General features: G+C 38.8%; 3 protein-coding genes across 3 annotated transcripts; 1 reads left to right on the forward strand and 2 right to left on the reverse strand.

Moving 5' to 3' along the window:
• The first annotated feature begins 188 nt into the window (after nt 1-188).
• Nucleotides 189-2,606, forward strand: dynll1 (dynein, light chain, LC8-type 1). The gene is made up of 3 exons (XM_053325822.1): nt 189-260; nt 1,081-1,219; nt 2,220-2,606. Exons 2-3 carry the CDS (start codon nt 1,088-1,090, stop codon nt 2,355-2,357), a joined length of 270 nt encoding a protein of 89 aa, XP_053181797.1. The 5' UTR covers nt 189-260; nt 1,081-1,087; the 3' UTR covers nt 2,358-2,606.
• Nucleotides 2,607-3,140: 534 nt separating this feature from the next.
• Nucleotides 3,141-7,087, reverse strand: rpl6 (ribosomal protein L6). Its single transcript, XM_053325801.1, has 6 exons — nt 6,921-7,087; nt 6,717-6,815; nt 5,496-5,639; nt 3,710-3,758; nt 3,420-3,604; nt 3,141-3,321 (listed from the first exon to the last, which is right to left on the reverse strand). The coding sequence occupies exons 1-6, from the start codon at nt 7,065-7,067 to the stop codon at nt 3,169-3,171; spliced, it is 777 nt and encodes a 258-aa protein (XP_053181776.1). The 5' UTR covers nt 7,068-7,087; the 3' UTR covers nt 3,141-3,168.
• Nucleotides 7,088-9,570: 2,483 nt separating this feature from the next.
• Nucleotides 9,571-15,784, reverse strand: acaa2 (acetyl-CoA acyltransferase 2). Its single transcript, XM_053325062.1, has 10 exons — nt 15,645-15,784; nt 13,608-13,774; nt 13,358-13,486; nt 13,104-13,220; nt 12,813-12,960; nt 12,559-12,734; nt 11,934-12,063; nt 11,242-11,312; nt 10,959-11,113; nt 9,571-10,872 (listed from the first exon to the last, which is right to left on the reverse strand). The coding sequence occupies exons 1-10, from the start codon at nt 15,658-15,660 to the stop codon at nt 10,791-10,793; spliced, it is 1,191 nt and encodes a 396-aa protein (XP_053181037.1). The 5' UTR covers nt 15,661-15,784; the 3' UTR covers nt 9,571-10,790.
• Between the last annotated feature and the right edge of the window lie 215 nt (nt 15,785-15,999).

Consider the following 15,999-nt stretch of genomic DNA (forward strand, 5'->3'; position numbering starts at 1 on the left):
AACGGTTGCCTCGGCAACGATAGTGTCGCAAGGCATGCTGGGTCGAAATAAAATGCAGGGAGAAACACCGAAAAGATAGCCCCGAAACAGCCAATGACGGCGGTGTGTACGTTAATATCAGCCAATGGGAGCACGTCGAGGCAGCAGTCTCTAACCGCTACACACCCACATTAGTTTTGTGTCAACCACTTCGCGGGAGTTGTCACTACAGGAGCGGTCGTCTCTTTAAAATTAGCCAAGCAGTATACGGAGACTACTAGGTAAATTTAAAGATTTTTGCATGTAGTAAGTTATAGGAATGTTCATGTATTTTACTCTGAATGTTTTTAACATTTGTGTCCACAGAAGACTTATTTTTTTCTCATTTTGAGGGATGAATGAACAGTTAGTTATGGAGCTGTAATCAACCACTCATCCATCGCTGTATAACGTTATGCATGTGACGAGATGTTACTACCAAATCCTTTCATCTCCACTAAATCCCAGCGTTAGTTACTTCAGTTAACGTCAAGTCTCCGTCATGCCAACGTTAACTCGTATTATCAGGAGAATCGGGTGTTTATTTATTTTATTAATTTTTTTTGGCATACTGCTACGTTGAGGTAAATAAACACACATTTAAGTGCTTGTGTAGCGTTTTGGTGCGTTACTTGGCAGCGATGTGCTTTCATTTTTTCGCAGGATTTTTTGTGGGTACATTTTTAGACGATAATCTTAAATGTCTTGCGTATCCATAGAAACTACGCAGAGCGCGCATCCTTCGAGAGCTTGCCGCTGATGGAAGTTGTTACGCAACACAAGTAGAAACGGCTAGTTCAAATATTATGTGTCACTTATTATGTAAGGATAACTTCGTCATTAACTAGCTGTTTTGTCCCCTTTTCTGATCGGTGGGGAGTTGTTTATGCACTCCATACAAATACCGATAAAGTCAATCGATGATGAGCGCTGTTTGGATGGTCAGGCTCTCGAGTCGATCGCTCTGTGTGTGTGTGTGTGTGCGTGCGTGTATGTGTGTGCGCGTGTGTGCAAATGCGCTTGAGAAAATGATTAATCCTCCGCTGTGTTTTGGTTTCCCAGGGCAACCATGTCTGACAGAAAGGCAGTGATCAAAAACGCTGACATGTCGGAGGACATGCAGCAGGACGCCGTGGAGTGTGCCACACAGGCCCTGGAGAAGTACAACATCGAGAAAGACATCGCTGCATATATCAAAAAGGTTAAAAAAAAATGTATTATTGTTATTTTTAAAAACACTTTTGGCGCATCCAGCATCCTCCAGGTTCCCACAGTGCAACTTTGCCCTACTGGCCTTTAAGCAAAAAACGTAGTTTTTGGACGAAACTGGCCTGCTTTTTGCACAGCAGTGATGTAAAGCTATTTTTGCACTCAATGACCAACCATCCTGTGCATCATCCATGTTACACACCCAGCCTGGTGTTACCAATTGTCTCCACTCTTCCTGAGGAAACCTGGTCCTCTTGGAGCCACTGTCTTGTAAGAGGCCACATGGCCCCTGACATTCCTACTCATTGTAGAGAGAAAAACACCCTTAAAACATGTATTATTGTTTACAGATAGATGATAGCGACTTAACTTTATAGTTGGCAAATTCCATGTTAATTAATTGTTGAAAGAAAAAGTCATTAGAAGATACAGTAGGAGACAGATGTGATCATTATCAAATGGCCAGAGGCATCCACTGTTCATTTCACTGAACTATTAAAAAAAATCTAGAAAATTATCTCCTAACAGTAATGTAGCGACTAAGATTTAAATGGATAATAGTCTAGTCTTGTCGTATCAGCCAGCTCTATCTTAGTTTGTACCTCCTATAATTCCTCCTAACATAGGTACACAGTAACTTTACTCAGTAACATTACTGAGACTGGTAGGAAAATATTTTGGGCAACATTCAGTGATGTCATGCAATATTTAATCTAAGCGGGCAAGTCTCCTCTGGTCTGAGGAGGAACATTAGCTGTGACGGCCAGTCAAGGAAAAGTGTACATTGTTCATTTCACTCAGCTCCAGCATTAATGAAGTGAAGCCACAAGCACCATAAACGATGTGATGGTCTGTTAAAATATAATATACAGTGTGATTGTTACACTATATGCTTCATATGTACACCTCATTAAACAGTATTTAAGATTTCTCACTTTTCCTCCCATGTGTCCTCACGTCTCATGAAAACAATGTGTCTTTGTCCCACGCAGGAGTTCGACAAGAAATACAACCCAACCTGGCACTGCATCGTTGGGAGGAACTTTGGCAGCTACGTGACTCATGAGACCAAACATTTCATCTACTTCTACTTGGGTCAGGTGGCCATTCTGCTGTTTAAGTCCGGCTGAAAGGGGAAGGCGTTTTCTCAATTCAGCTGACCATACATACAGTACTGACTGACTCGACAAAGGCACTTATCATTCCTTGGCAAGGGGCCGCTGCCTTTTTCTGTGCTGCTTTCTACTTTGTTTTTGAGGATTAACAAAAAAAAACAAAAAAAAACATGGCCATGTAAAAGAGATGAAACACTTGTATTTATTTTTGTCTTGTTACGTTAGACATGTCATTTTTTAATTAAAGCGTTGCTGTCAAGCTGGGTCCAATGCTTGGTGTGGTTATTTCATCATACTTTGAGCTAGGGTGTTTATATTATACCTGTGTCAGATGAATAAATTGCTCATTTGTGGTGTGAATGTACAGAAATTTGAGTTATTAAATGGGGACTAAATCATGCCATTAGCCAGGGTGGAGTAATGTCTCTGAACTCTCATGGTCAGCATTACTCAGCCTTTGTATCTGAAGTCAATCACTGGGAGTGTAAAACTGGCACATCACACAAGTGTCTCATTCTCAATAGGTTGAAGCCATTTAGTCCAATAGTTTAAACTGCTCTATAGCTGCTTTAAATCAGTTTCAGAGCACTATTAACCTTGAACATGTTTTATAAACTTCTTCTGGTCTTATGTATTTAGATGTCAGTGACTATTTACATATACACATTTACCACAAGACACCATTAATCTACATGTATGCCCTGTTTGAGCTCTGGACATTTTTAAGTAGCTGCTGAAATGACAAATATCCAACCTATAAAAACACTTTCAACAGAAAAGAGACGAGTCATAATGTAATATGGTGGTACTGTTTATTACAACACATTTAGAAAACCAGCTTGTGTGGGTAGACACCATTAGACAGGCTAAAGGAAGAGCGCAGGTATCCTTTCATCTGAGGGACTTTCTTGATGAGGGGCAGGAGCTGAGCATCCACAGCTTTCTGGTCCTCTTTCCTCTGCTCTGTCAACTGGTACTTCTGCAGAGAGATGAAAGAAAACAAAAGCAGTGAGTTTTTTCTACCATAGATACATAGGGGGAAAAAGTATTATGGAGGTAATATCCAAGTTAGTTTACCTCTTTCTCTGTGTCAAAGATCTCTCCCTCCTGGTGACGGGGCCTCCTCAGCTTCTTCTTCTTGAAGTAGGCGTCGTTCAGGGTTTTGGGGATCTTCATGCCAGAGATGTCGATTTTGGTGTTTGTGGCGATGACGAACTTCTGGTGAGCCCTGCGCAGGGGGACTCTGTTCAGGGCCAGAGGTCCTACAAAATCGAGAAAATACCAGTGTTAGAGAAACATCAGTTCTTACTGGCAGTGAAACCACCCGCATTATAATGTGTGATAATGTGTGTCGTAAATGAGCTTACCAGTGACAAGCAGGAGACCACTTGAGAGCTGCTTCAGGAACACCACACGCTAAAAATGAAAAAAAAAGTGTCATTTCACATACAGCTGCTGCACTGAGGCCATTTACCAGACAAAACTGCCATTTCATCAACACCTACAGAAGACACCGATCCTTATACAGCTAAAAGAGTACAAGGATTATATTTATGCCATTTTTGATTAAAACAGCTGCAATTCACTTTAAAGCCAAGCAATTTAGACTTGGATAAAAAAAAATTAAACATTTTTTTTTTTTTTTTTTTTTTTTTTAAATCTACTTGACATATACTCCCAATTTCATCAAGAGGGCTCCAACTGTCAGCTTCATAGCTGAAACATTATTTAGGTCAGCCACTGCTCCAAGTGTGTGTGGGCACACTCGCATGCCTCCATAACTTGTTCGTGTAGCATTTGCAAGCGAGCGAACAGGGAGGGAGGGACTGTCTGCCGCAGCGAGGTTGTGTGATTATAGTGATGTGTCCAGTACGCCAGTTAAGCAGAACATTTGTGTGGGATGCACCACTACAGTTGGAGGAATAACATCTTTTATGATACAATACTGATGGAAAGGAGGTAAACCAATGTTACGTTTGTTAAGCTGCCAGTTAACAGCCGTATCTGAAAAATGTCAAAATAGCAGAGGATGTCTGGTACAGGAAATAAATTGTGTGGAGCGTTGGTGCTTCAAGAGCCATTTTCACTATTCTGTAAATTGAAGTTATAGAAAATTTCAAATGAGAATTGCAGTCCATTATATACACACAATTATAGTTTACTATTCTGGGTTTAATTGCCAGTGTGCCTCTCAAACTGTAACTCTGCATTAATGTTATGCTAATGAGCTGTCTACTATGGTGTGCTCCCACAAGCTATTAATTTGAACTGCTGACTCAATGTTTGAGGTGTTTTCATATACAATGATAATGCACATCTGTCAGACAATGGACATCTTTCCTGGTGATGTAATGGCTTTAAAATCAATGCCTGCTCTGACTGCAGTGAAATGCAGCTGCTGTATATTCACATAAATACAAGAATATCACTAAAAACAAAAAACACTGCTCCTCAATTGATTGTTTTTTATGATAACATTTTTTCCTCCTGTGTTTTTATTGCTTGTGTACTTATTTATTGTTCATTATCCTTTCTATTGATGTTCTTTTAATTTTTTGCTATCCACTTGCTGCTGCAATAATGTCCATTCCCCCACTTTGGGACAAAAAGGAGTGAATTTATAAATGGAAAATATAAATTCATGTTACAAATATTAAACATTTTAATGGCATCAGAAGTTATTGTTGATCATAAGTTTGTTGTCTTGTGTTGGCAAAAGTGTTAATTAGCCTGTCAATCAATGAGAATCATTCTGAATATGGACAGTGGATTTACCCTTTTCACTGAACCTGGATGACAGTTCATCCCTTTACGGCTCATATTGACCAATTCGACTATCCAAGACTGCATCAGCATCAAAATAAGGTTTCTAATATGATAAAGGACAGATAAATGGTCCTGTTTTGGTCCACAGAGACAGCAGACTGATACCTTTTGACTCTCAGAGGGGACTTTTCGATCAGTTGCACAAAATAAATGAAATCGTGGAAGACATTTAAAGATTGTGGGTCTGTATAGTGGCACAGAGCATCATGTTCACTGAAAGCTTTGCGGCACCTCTTAGACAATTGTCTATTTTTCTAACCTGTGCCGTGTATGAAAATGGTTTCATACACACCAAAATTAAGGCATGTCCTTCATAAGGGTTCTCACCTTTCCACGGTGGCGACCAGTGAGCAGAACGAGGACAGATCCTGGGACGATAGAGGAACGCAGCTTCCTCTTGTGCTGGCTGAAGGGCTTCTTCCCATGGTTCTTCAGTTTACGGGGAACATCCTCTGTGGGGTAGTAACGGGGCTATACAGGAAGAGCGAAAGCAGAAAGTGTTATCATTTTCATCCCAAAAGGTGGGTTAGGACATTAGTTAAGGTCGTAGAAAGAACAAAATGACAACATGCATGAATTTTATACAATTTTAGAGCCATGAAACAGCCTAGAAAATAGACTCCGAGGGTATGGGTCTTTAAAAACAGTAGTCAGGATCCCATATGAACACAGAAACAGGCCTTTTCTCGCTGTAATCATTCCTCTTGTTCATACTGGCTATTAAAAGATCCCTTCAGATGCGCTTTCAATGCAAGTGAGGGGGGGCAAAATCCAGTGTCTCCACACAGCAAAAACACATTTAAAAGTTTGTCTGAAGCTATCAGATAGGTGACAGCTATCAAGTGGATATTACCATTGTTACATTGTATGGGCATTAAGTAGTGATCTTCTAATGGCCACTATAAAAACAGGAGGAATTGATTATGACAAGAAAAATCTATTGCAATGTTCATTTGGGGTATTTGACTTAAGACAGACTTGAGAAACTACGAAACTATCCTTTTAACTCTGTTCAAGAAAACCATTAATAAATATGCAACATTATCCCAGTCTCCACCTGCTATTTAGTAGTTAATGTATAATACATTAATACCAGTCAAAGGTTTGGACACACTCATCCACTTAAATGAGAAAACAGTCTTTAAATGTTCATTTGGACACCTGACTGTTTTGAGTTGGAATTGTGAACCCATTCTTTAAGTGCAATGCAGAAAACTGCATGAATGTTACTCTGCCCAGTTCACTTCAAACCAGCATGAGGTCAATGTGTGTAGACTGTATGTGTTGTGTTTTTGCTGCTAGCTGAGGTTTTAAGTTTGTGACCACTTGTGTCTCCTATGAACGCAAAAACTCAATACTACACCCAATATTTCGTTGAAAACTCTCAATAGCAGCCGATACAAGGAGTTACTTAGGCCATCTGATTTTCCAGGACGTGTTTACAACTTTTTTAAATTATATTTCTCTGTAAGCGATGACATTTACAGTCCCAACTGTCATTAGCTGTACAAAATAAAATCAGAATTTTTTAAAAGTCACATCACTCACCATCTTGCGCAGCTTGACAACACGAGTGCCTCCATTCTTGTCTCCCCCAACAGTCTTGACAACTGTGGCCTGGGGTTTTGTTTTTATCTTTTTCTCAGTCTGCAATAAATACAGAGTAGTAATATCAAAACCATGTGCAATTCACAAGTATAATCTGTGTATTAGTTCCTTCATCACAAACTTTGTTTAATGCTCTTTCCTCACCTTGGTCTCAGTGGTCTTGGTCTTCCTCTTGTACATGGCCCTGCGGGCGTACATAGCAGACCGGGAGTAGCGCCCGATGCCCCGGGCCAGAACCGGGTTCCGGCTCCCGTGCTTCTTCTTGGCAGACTTTTTGTCACCCTCTGCCATCTGAAACAGAGCAAGGTAAAACAGAGGTTAGTCAATGTAACAGTGTGACCATCAGGTGGTACTTCCAAAACAGTTTCTATGATACTACTGTTAGAAATCTCTTCTTTGAGATATTGTATAATTCAGATTGACATTTCATATTAATTAAAGTTGGACACTTCTGAATATGTAGTGGTGGAACATTTGCATTAAAATAACAAAATTAATCTAAGATGTCCACAGTTGCATAAAATGTAAGTTATTGTGTAAATAAGATAAATAGGAAATAACACATTGAACATCATCCCTTTCAAACACTGGCTCTAGCTGTTTGATAAACTTGTGCTCTTAGTGCTATAAGCTCTACTATCACCTACAGGAGACTACCACGTTATTTTTATTTATGGAAGCTGAAGCAAAAACAAAATGGTGTTTCTTCTACACCTAAATCTGAAACGTGATGGTATACTGCAGGAAATTAAAAAACTACAATTAAACCATGTGTATTTATTGCCTGTCTCCAGAAACACTGCAATAGCAGAAGAGGCATGACAAGTATCGTTAGCTGCCATTTAGCAACATAGCACAGTTGAGTCACATTACATGCTAGATAGCCACTCGTGTTAACCAAATTTGAGTGTATTTATATTAATTGAAAACCTAACTACACGACAGCGGAACATTACTATACACCGTAATATTTCAAATATACAAGACTTAAGTCATACACGTTTGTTAGCCGCCAAGCTAACACGAAGGCTACCCGACGGCCTACGACTACACATCAAACTGTTTATTATCACACAAACACGGCCGATAAATCACAGAAATAACGATGTCTAACGCATCGTATAGGTACTTAAATTCATCTCCCGCCATTAGATGATTGTAATTTTTATTAAATAACGCAGATGAATACAGATTTTATTCTCACAGTCACACGAAGGCAAGCCAGTCTTACCTTTGCTATGAAAAAAAGACCGACATCCGGGGATGTGACGTATATAAGGACGCTGCACGATGACGTTGACGCACGTAGCGTCGGGTTTCGAGGATGTGATGGTAATTGCAGTCCTTAAGAGTTTTTTCCTGTATGCTCATTTATAAATGTTGTGCTTGTTGTTAACCACTGGCGCTCTCCCACATTTTGGAGACACGTTTATTATTCAATTCTATTTCCTTTAGTTAAGTAATTAATTTTTCTGACTGTATTGTAATGTTTCTATCAGGTTATACGAGCTAAAAATAGAGTTGTTCGGAAATCTACTTGGCCTTTTAAGGAGAAATCCAGACACAAGCAACAATAATCTTTTCACAATTCCCAAAATAATTTCTGTAAGAGCTAAGCAGAAAAACATACCCTCCACATACCGTGAGGCAGTTTAATTTATTTCATACTGCTCATACTTTCACAGTGTTGTAAGTTAAAAAAATAATAGCTCCTACAATTTATTGTTCATGCAGACTTCATATCCCCCTTTCCTGCATTGTTCAATAAACTTTTTAGAACAAGAAAAGTATTTTTTTTAAATAAAGGTCATTGCAATATAAAATATCGTTATGAATAGAAAGCATGTGAATGTGCTGTTCATTTACATAACATACTATTCAATTAATTTTTTCTCTATGGTTGTATGTAATTGTTTTTTCTAAATCATTTTGACCACATGTAACAAAAGAATGTAAAATAAAATAAAATATACAGTTACAAGCCGCTTCATTAGGTACATCTGTGCAATCTAATTTAATCTAATACAACAGCTCTGCTTTAAATTCTACTTTTTTGAATTTTATAAATCTTTTGGTTTATGTTGACATTGTCAGAAAGGGGATAATTCTACTTTATGTTTATTACTGAGGTCGTACTAAGTGGTGGTGGTGTACTGAGGTCCATTATTATATATTCATGTATGTTAATTGTGTGGACAAAATATTAGGAACACCAGTCAACATAATGGAGCTCAGTACACCACCATCACGCAATAAACATAAAGTAGAATCACTTTCTTCACAATGTCATCAAAAATTGAAAATGTACAAGCTTCATAAATGCATGATTTAAAGCAGAGCTATTGTATTGGATTAAATTAGATTGCACAGGTGTACCTAATAAAGAGGCCAGTGAGTGATATGTACATTAAAATGTAAGATTCTGATTATGAAGATTTTTATTAATTGTCTTGATTTTTCTTGGTTGCAAAGAACATACCCCAATTTGTAATTGCACTGTATATTTTCTGTTTTGATGTCTGTGAAGCACTCTTTAAAGGTAATTATCATTCATATATCGTTAAAACATAAACTGAAGGTCTATTTACTCTCATACAGATAGACACATGCAGAAAAAAAACAGAAACCTGATTATGCAGACCTATGTTAACAAATAAAATCTGTTACTTAAAATAAAATAAAAAGATCAGAACTAAAATAAACGTAAGTAGTAGTTTTTTGTAAAATCATCTCAAATTCTTAACTATAAAATAAAGACCGCAGCAGATGCTACATAAAAACAAAACTTCACACGTAAATTCCAAACTGTAATTTATTGAGGCTTTTTGAAACAGATATACAAAATTGTTTTTTTCTGGACAAACCACAGGTCAGACATGTTTCGGCACAACTGTTCCCTGATAATGGAGTGGATCAGAACATTTTAAGGCAAATATTGTATTTCCTCTTATCTCAACACAGACAGTACTTGTTAATAGTATAATACATGGGTGACTGTAACTAAGGAGCTAGCTCTGTATGTCAGTCACACACAGAAACCAGCACAACTAGCACAGACATGTGGGTCAGAAACAGGAGTTAGCTCTTAATATTCACTTCCAAGGCAACTCTGACTGGAGTATTTATTGTACATTTTTGTATAAAAAGACTGAAAGAAGTGACAAAGAGTAAGCAGCAAAAAAAAAAAAGGGCTGATTTATAGAAGGACTGGGCAATATATCGATACTGTGATACAAGACTAGATACCCTCTTAGATTTTGGATGAGGTAATATAGTGAGTGTGTTGTCTTTTCCTGGATTTAAAGGCTGCATTACAGTAAAGTGACTACATACCAAACTGTTCCAGCTGTTCTATTATTGTCCTTTACCGTACAACATCCAAATCATAGGAGCTGCAATTTTTTTTATGTAGGTAAAATGTGTCACAACATACTATTATAAATGAAGCTTTGCTGTGCTACAGAAATGCCCCAGCCTACAGATCATATTCTCCAGATATAAAGAAACAGCAAGAAATCACATCATCATTTGTATTTTTTTTTTCAGTGAAGCTGAAAAGCAAAAATTACCATTCCCACTAAATTCATATTGCAGTCACAATGTCTGTTAAAATAATCAGGATGTGATTTTTTTGGGCATATCATTCATCCCTAATATCCACATTACTGATGATTATTTATCAGAAATCTCATTGTGTAGATATTTTGCGAACACACCGATACTCGTCCCTACAATATTGTTGCAATAGTGATATTGAGGTATTTGGTCAATATTTGATTTTGTCCATATTGCCCAGCCCTGATTTATAGTAATGAATTATTCCTCTTTGTGTGTCAGGGTAAGCTGAGCATGAGTGCTTCATTGTAGAGAGCATTTGCTATTTTATGTGTATGTCAAAGACTTGAAATAATATCATGTTTAATTTTAGTATGGTTCAATTATATTTTTTGAGTGGACGGTGTGTGTGAACTACATTCCTCTACAGGCAATCTTCTGAGTGTACGGCTTCTTCAGTTAGCATTTTTCGATGATGATAGCAATGCCCTGTCCACCTCCGATGCAAGCAGAGCCAACAGCGTACTTGCCCCCTCGTCGCCTGTGAGGGCAAAAATAGAATTAACCCAAGCAAATCAATTTACAGACATCTCAGCTGATTTATTGCGAGAATAATAACATTATTACCTGAGCTCATGAACCAGGTGTGAAGTGATACGTGTTCCTGAAGCTCCGAGAGGATGTCCGATGGCGATAGCTCCACCGTTGACGTTGCTTTTCTCAGGATCCAGTCCAAGAGCCTTGCTTACAGCCAGGTACTGAGGGGCAAAAGCCTCATTCACCTGTGTAAAGAAGATGACATCAATGACACAAGTGAGTAACTACTATCTGAATAAATCAACACATGTTAAATATAAAATGTATGACATGAACTCAAGAAGGATTCGAGTTTTTAACTGCAGTGATATACCTCCACAAGATCCATGTCCTTGAGAGAAAGACCAGCTTTTTTGAGTGCTTCAGTGATTGCAGGAACGGGGCCTAAGATGATTTAAGGAAACCACGTCAAATAACACAATAGCATATTTAGACATTCATTCATTTTATTTTAAAGGACTATAAACATATTACTTTATAGCTTTTTACTGTTTTTGTGATCTCAGAACCCATCGACTATCTGTCTGATGACAATTTAGCCTCTGAGGGCAAAGTCCAATATTTTCGGGTATCAATAACAGATAATTGATATCCGGGCCAAGACTCCCTCTTCAGTGCATTGGTTGTTGTTTACAGTCTGATTAGCAATTTGAGACACTTCAGTCAACATTTCGGACAATCTCTATAAACAGATATATGCATATACATTTTTAAGCTGATAAAAAGCTAAATCGGCATCAGATGACAGTCAATTCTCCCTCTTTTGCTCTCCACTCAAACATGAATGATCAATACTAATTTGACTACAAAGGGAAACCAGAACACTTCCAGTACCAGAAACAGATTCTGCTTTCATATTCAAATATAATTACAGAGATTACCGTTTTTGTGACGTATGATGTGTATGACGTCACATCTGATGTTGATTTTCATGCGAGCTGAAGACAAACTTACACTTTTGTGCAACAAAGGTGGAAAATTAAGTTTTTTTGATTTGTCACTCACCAATTCCCATAATGCTGGGGTCGCAGCCCGACACATGATAGGACACAATTCTGGCCAGCGGAGTGAGCTTGTGTTCTTTCAGCGCATCCTCACTTGCAATCACCACAGCAGCAGCACCATCAGATACACCCTGCAGACAAAGAGGACCACATTGGATATAGTAATCATCATATTCACTCATTGTAGGCATGAGAGTATTCAAACGCACTCCTGAAACGGTCTTACCTACTTACCTGATCTTAACATATCCACACCAACAAATAAAAGACTTTTGGTCAAATGTATCAATGCTTTCTTATTTCCAAAATGTTTCTGGGAAAGAACAAATTAACTAACAAAACAACAATACTAAGGAGTTATGGTTTGTGGTGATAGCTGATGTCCAAAACACCAAATAAAAAATATGTCATGTTTCCAAACGTCTTGTTATAGTGTAAGATGAAATTAGGATGTCGGAAAATAAGTCAATATTTTTGGCACACTTAAATAAGGTGCTTTCCCACAGAGATATCCATAGTGAGGCATTCTCCATTGTTGGCAGGTGTCCGTTCAGTGAGTCTGTGAGGAGATCGATGGAATAATAAAAGTTAAACTGAAGAGTCAGCACATAGCAATGCGGACTTACCGACGCGTTGGCAGCAGTAACGGTCCCTCCCTTCTTGAAGACAGGAGCCAGTTTAGCCATCTGTTCCAGTGTGGTCTGAGGACGAGGGTGCTCATCCTGAGCCATGGGTACCTTTCCCTTCTTCGCTTTCACATCAATGGGAGCAATTTCTGCTGTGTAGTGACCGCCCTCGTGAGCTGGAGACAGAAAAAACATCTTAACACGCGAACCATGAAATTACTGAAAATATATTTTAAAAATTTGTTTTTCCTGACCTGCCTTCCACCTTTGTTGCGTCTGGTATGCGTAGTTGTCGCAGTCCTCTCGTGTAATCTGGTATTTCTCTGCCAAGTTTTCTGCTGTGATGCCCATCGGGATTTTGATATGAAGGTCAGTCAGTCCTGCCCACAAAGTGTCCTCTAGCTGTCGGCAGAGGAAGGGAGATATTATCTTTCTGTCAAAGGCTTTTAGGAGTTTTATAAGCTGCCTTCATGATGATAGTCATACTATAAGCATCAAGTGATTGGTGATAAGAAAGTCATTAAAAAATAAAAATAAAGGAAAACCTTGAGATCGAATCCGAACTTTGTACCAAATCGTATGTTGCGAGCAGCGTATGGGGCCTGGCTCATACTCTCTGAGCCCCCACAGAGGACCACCTCTGACTCCTTTAGGCAGATCTCCTACAAACACGAATAGACGGTAAAAAACAAACTTCCTTTAGGTATTGCTTCAATCATTTATAAATACACAATAATGTTGTTGTTTTTTCTACATTTATATTACTGCCAGAGCATTTTGGTCTTGGTGGCGTACTCACATGAGCACCATTGATGATGGACTGGAAACCAGATCCACACAGTCTATTCACAGTGAGAGCAGGCACTGGGATGGGAACACCACACCTCAGACCAACATGGCGTGCAATGTAGGGTGCATCAGCTGAGCTCTGAAACGGGGGGGAGACAGAGAGGAATGAAATACACATACTGGTCAGTATGTATATATGTGTTAGTCCTTGTGATCACAGTCTGTTAAATGTGACTGTTGATCTTTTTGATTTAAAATACCTGCATGACATTTCCCATGATGACACTGTTCACGAGCTCTGGTGCCACACCGCCTGCAGCGAGTGCGGCTTTGGCTGCGTGCTCAGCCAGATCTGTTGCACTGTGATCCTTCAGAACACCTCCATAGGTGCCGAATGGAGTGCGCTTGGCAGCAACAATAAATACACCTGCAAGGAAACAGAGTATTTTAATATAGCAGCGAAAAGCTCTCACCACCCACCACTGAGCCAGAGCCAGATCACAGCGTCAGGAGGTGCTGGGTGGTACCCAGAGCAGTGATCGTTGGTATCAAGATAAAAAGATAAAAGAAGAAACATCAGATGCACCAACAGGGAATTGTTCCACTGTATCAAGGTTTTTAAATACAGTGCACTCTTCTTTCACATTAACATTTCACATGCTTTCACACACAATCACAAGGTTAATGTTTAACCTTCCTGTCGTCCTCCCAGGTCAAATTGACCCAGTCTGTTTTGACTGTTCCTTCTTTCCTCCCTTCCTTCCTTCCGTCCTTCCTTCCTTCCTCCCTTTCTTCTTTCCTTTCTCCCTCCCTCCCTCCTACCTTGTTTCCTTCCTTCTTTCCTCCATCCTTCCTTCCTTCCTTCCTCCCTCCCTCCCTCCCTCCTTTCCTTCCTTCTTTCCTTCCTTCCTCCCTCCTTTCCTTCTTCCTTCCTTCCTCCCTCCATCCTTCCTTCCTTCCTTCCTCCCTCCTTTCCTTCCTTCCTTCCATCCTCCCTTCCATCTTTCCTCCCTCCCTCCTTTCTTTCCTTCTTCCTCCCTTCATTCCTCCTTTTTTCTTTCTTCCTCCCTTCCTTCCTTAACTTGAGGACAACAGGAGAGTTAAGGATTGTTTTCTTTTAACTTTTTAATGAATTACATATTGTATGTGTGGATTAAATAACTGTATTAAACATTAAATTACAGTCACTCTAAGGGATCTGCAGTGAAACAGATAGGGAAGGTGCTTTTTTCATCTGCAAGTTAAACATGTTGGTTAACATGTGTGGTGCCTTCTTTGAAAGACAGACTGTACAATAGTGTAACCATGTGCATACACTAAAAAATCAAACACATTTTCCCTGGGATTTCAGTGTTAGCACAGAAACCAAATGTCAAAATTATTTATAAATCACTGTGACTAAATATTAGCGTAAAAAGTTTGTCCTGACAAAATTGAAACTAACCAATTTACTAAAAAGACCATAAATGTGGCAGAAATCCACTTAATGAGACTATGACTTCTGAAGCCTCATATTAACTTTAGATAAGCTCATTTTAGGTATAATTTTGACCTCCCAGGTCACGAGGACAACAGGAGGATTAAGACTGCCTTGAAAAATTGTAAACCTATCCTTTAACTTTAGCATGAAAGTTACTTTAGAAAAACACACAGTGCTTCAATAATACCAATGGCATGATTTCTATCTTAAATACTGGTTTCTCTCTAAGGTAAATCTGTCTGACCTCTGGCTCCCACCAGGATGGTCAGGATTACTTGACCTGCCATTGTAATTCACAGCGTTTGCAATGAGCTTCTTTTTAAAAATTCTGTATTGACTTTTTAGTAAGCTATCATGTTTTGAAGGTGGGTGTTAATGTTGTGTGTCAAGTTCGTTGTTGTCTTTTAAAGTTTAGACTGTTTTATGTCTGAGGAAAGTGCATTAAATATAAATTGTTTGTGGACCCTAAAAAACTAAAGAGATTTACAGAAAAGTGTAAAACATCTGTCAGTGGTGAAAAGCAACACCTGATATTATACAGTACTTTTTAATAAAGCAAATAAAGGTGAAACCACCTAGTCACCTTTCGCCTATTTTACATGTAACGTTGTGATCAGCAACTTTTCATGCTGTCCTGACATTTAGATTTTCCAATAGTCGACTTTACAGTGGTTACATTCGTTGTATATTACTTTCTATAGTAATGGGACACTAATTAGGATTTCGCTCTAACATCAAATATCGTCAAAGCAGCACAGCTTACTATTTAATCTTGCACACTTTCTTTGCTTCTTACTCAATTAAAGAGTTTATTTACCTCTGAGGAGCGCCATGATGATGATTCAACAGTCCAACACAGTCAGGATCAAACTTTTTCGATCGGTTTCTTTTTGAATCAGCCTTAATTAGTCCGCAGTTACAATGAAAACATGAGGTAGTCTGATATCTGCAACCTTTCCCCCAAATAATGCAGCCAGGATGCAATTTTCTTTCCTAGGATGGCGACGTTATAGCCCGCCCACTCTACTCTGATTTGTTAGTTCTCGTTTCATTCGTTGGTTTTATTGGTTAGAGTCAGGTATGAAGAATGGGATTGGTCCTTCCCTCGCCTTCCTAGAAAAATAATGATCTCCTGACGCCATTTTCCACTCGGGTACTAAGATTCGACAAAA

This window comes from Scomber japonicus, chromosome 9, assembly GCF_027409825.1.
Source record: "Scomber japonicus isolate fScoJap1 chromosome 9, fScoJap1.pri, whole genome shotgun sequence".
Classification (NCBI taxonomy): Eukaryota; Metazoa; Chordata; class Actinopteri; order Scombriformes; family Scombridae; genus Scomber; species Scomber japonicus.

Bases quoted from the DNA above. Each gene is read 5' to 3' on its own strand.
- dynll1 (XM_053325822.1), top strand. From the start codon at position 1,088: ATGTCTGACAGAAAGGCAGTGATCAAAAACGCTGACATGTCGGAGGAC. The intron at 1,220-2,219 runs GTTAAAAAAAAA...TGTCCCACGCAG, and splicing joins TCGCTGCATATATCAAAAAG to GAGTTCGACAAGAAATACAA.
- acaa2 (XM_053325062.1), bottom strand. The intron at 13,487-13,607 runs GTATTTTAAATC...CCCCCGTTTCAG, and splicing joins TCATGGGAAATGTCATGCAG to AGCTCAGCTGATGCACCCTA. The intron at 12,064-12,558 runs GTAAGTCCGCAT...CTTTGTCTGCAG, and splicing joins TTACTGCTGCCAACGCGTCG to GGTGTATCTGATGGTGCTGC.
- rpl6 (XM_053325801.1), bottom strand. From the start codon at position 7,067: ATGGCAGAGGGTGACAAAAAGTCTGCCAAGAAGAAGCACGGGAGCCGG. The intron at 3,605-3,709 runs GTAAGCTCATTT...TCGATTTTGTAG, and splicing joins TGGTCTCCTGCTTGTCACTG to GACCTCTGGCCCTGAACAGA. The intron at 3,322-3,419 runs GTAAACTAACTT...ATCTCTCTGCAG, and splicing joins TCTTTGACACAGAGAAAGAG to AAGTACCAGTTGACAGAGCA.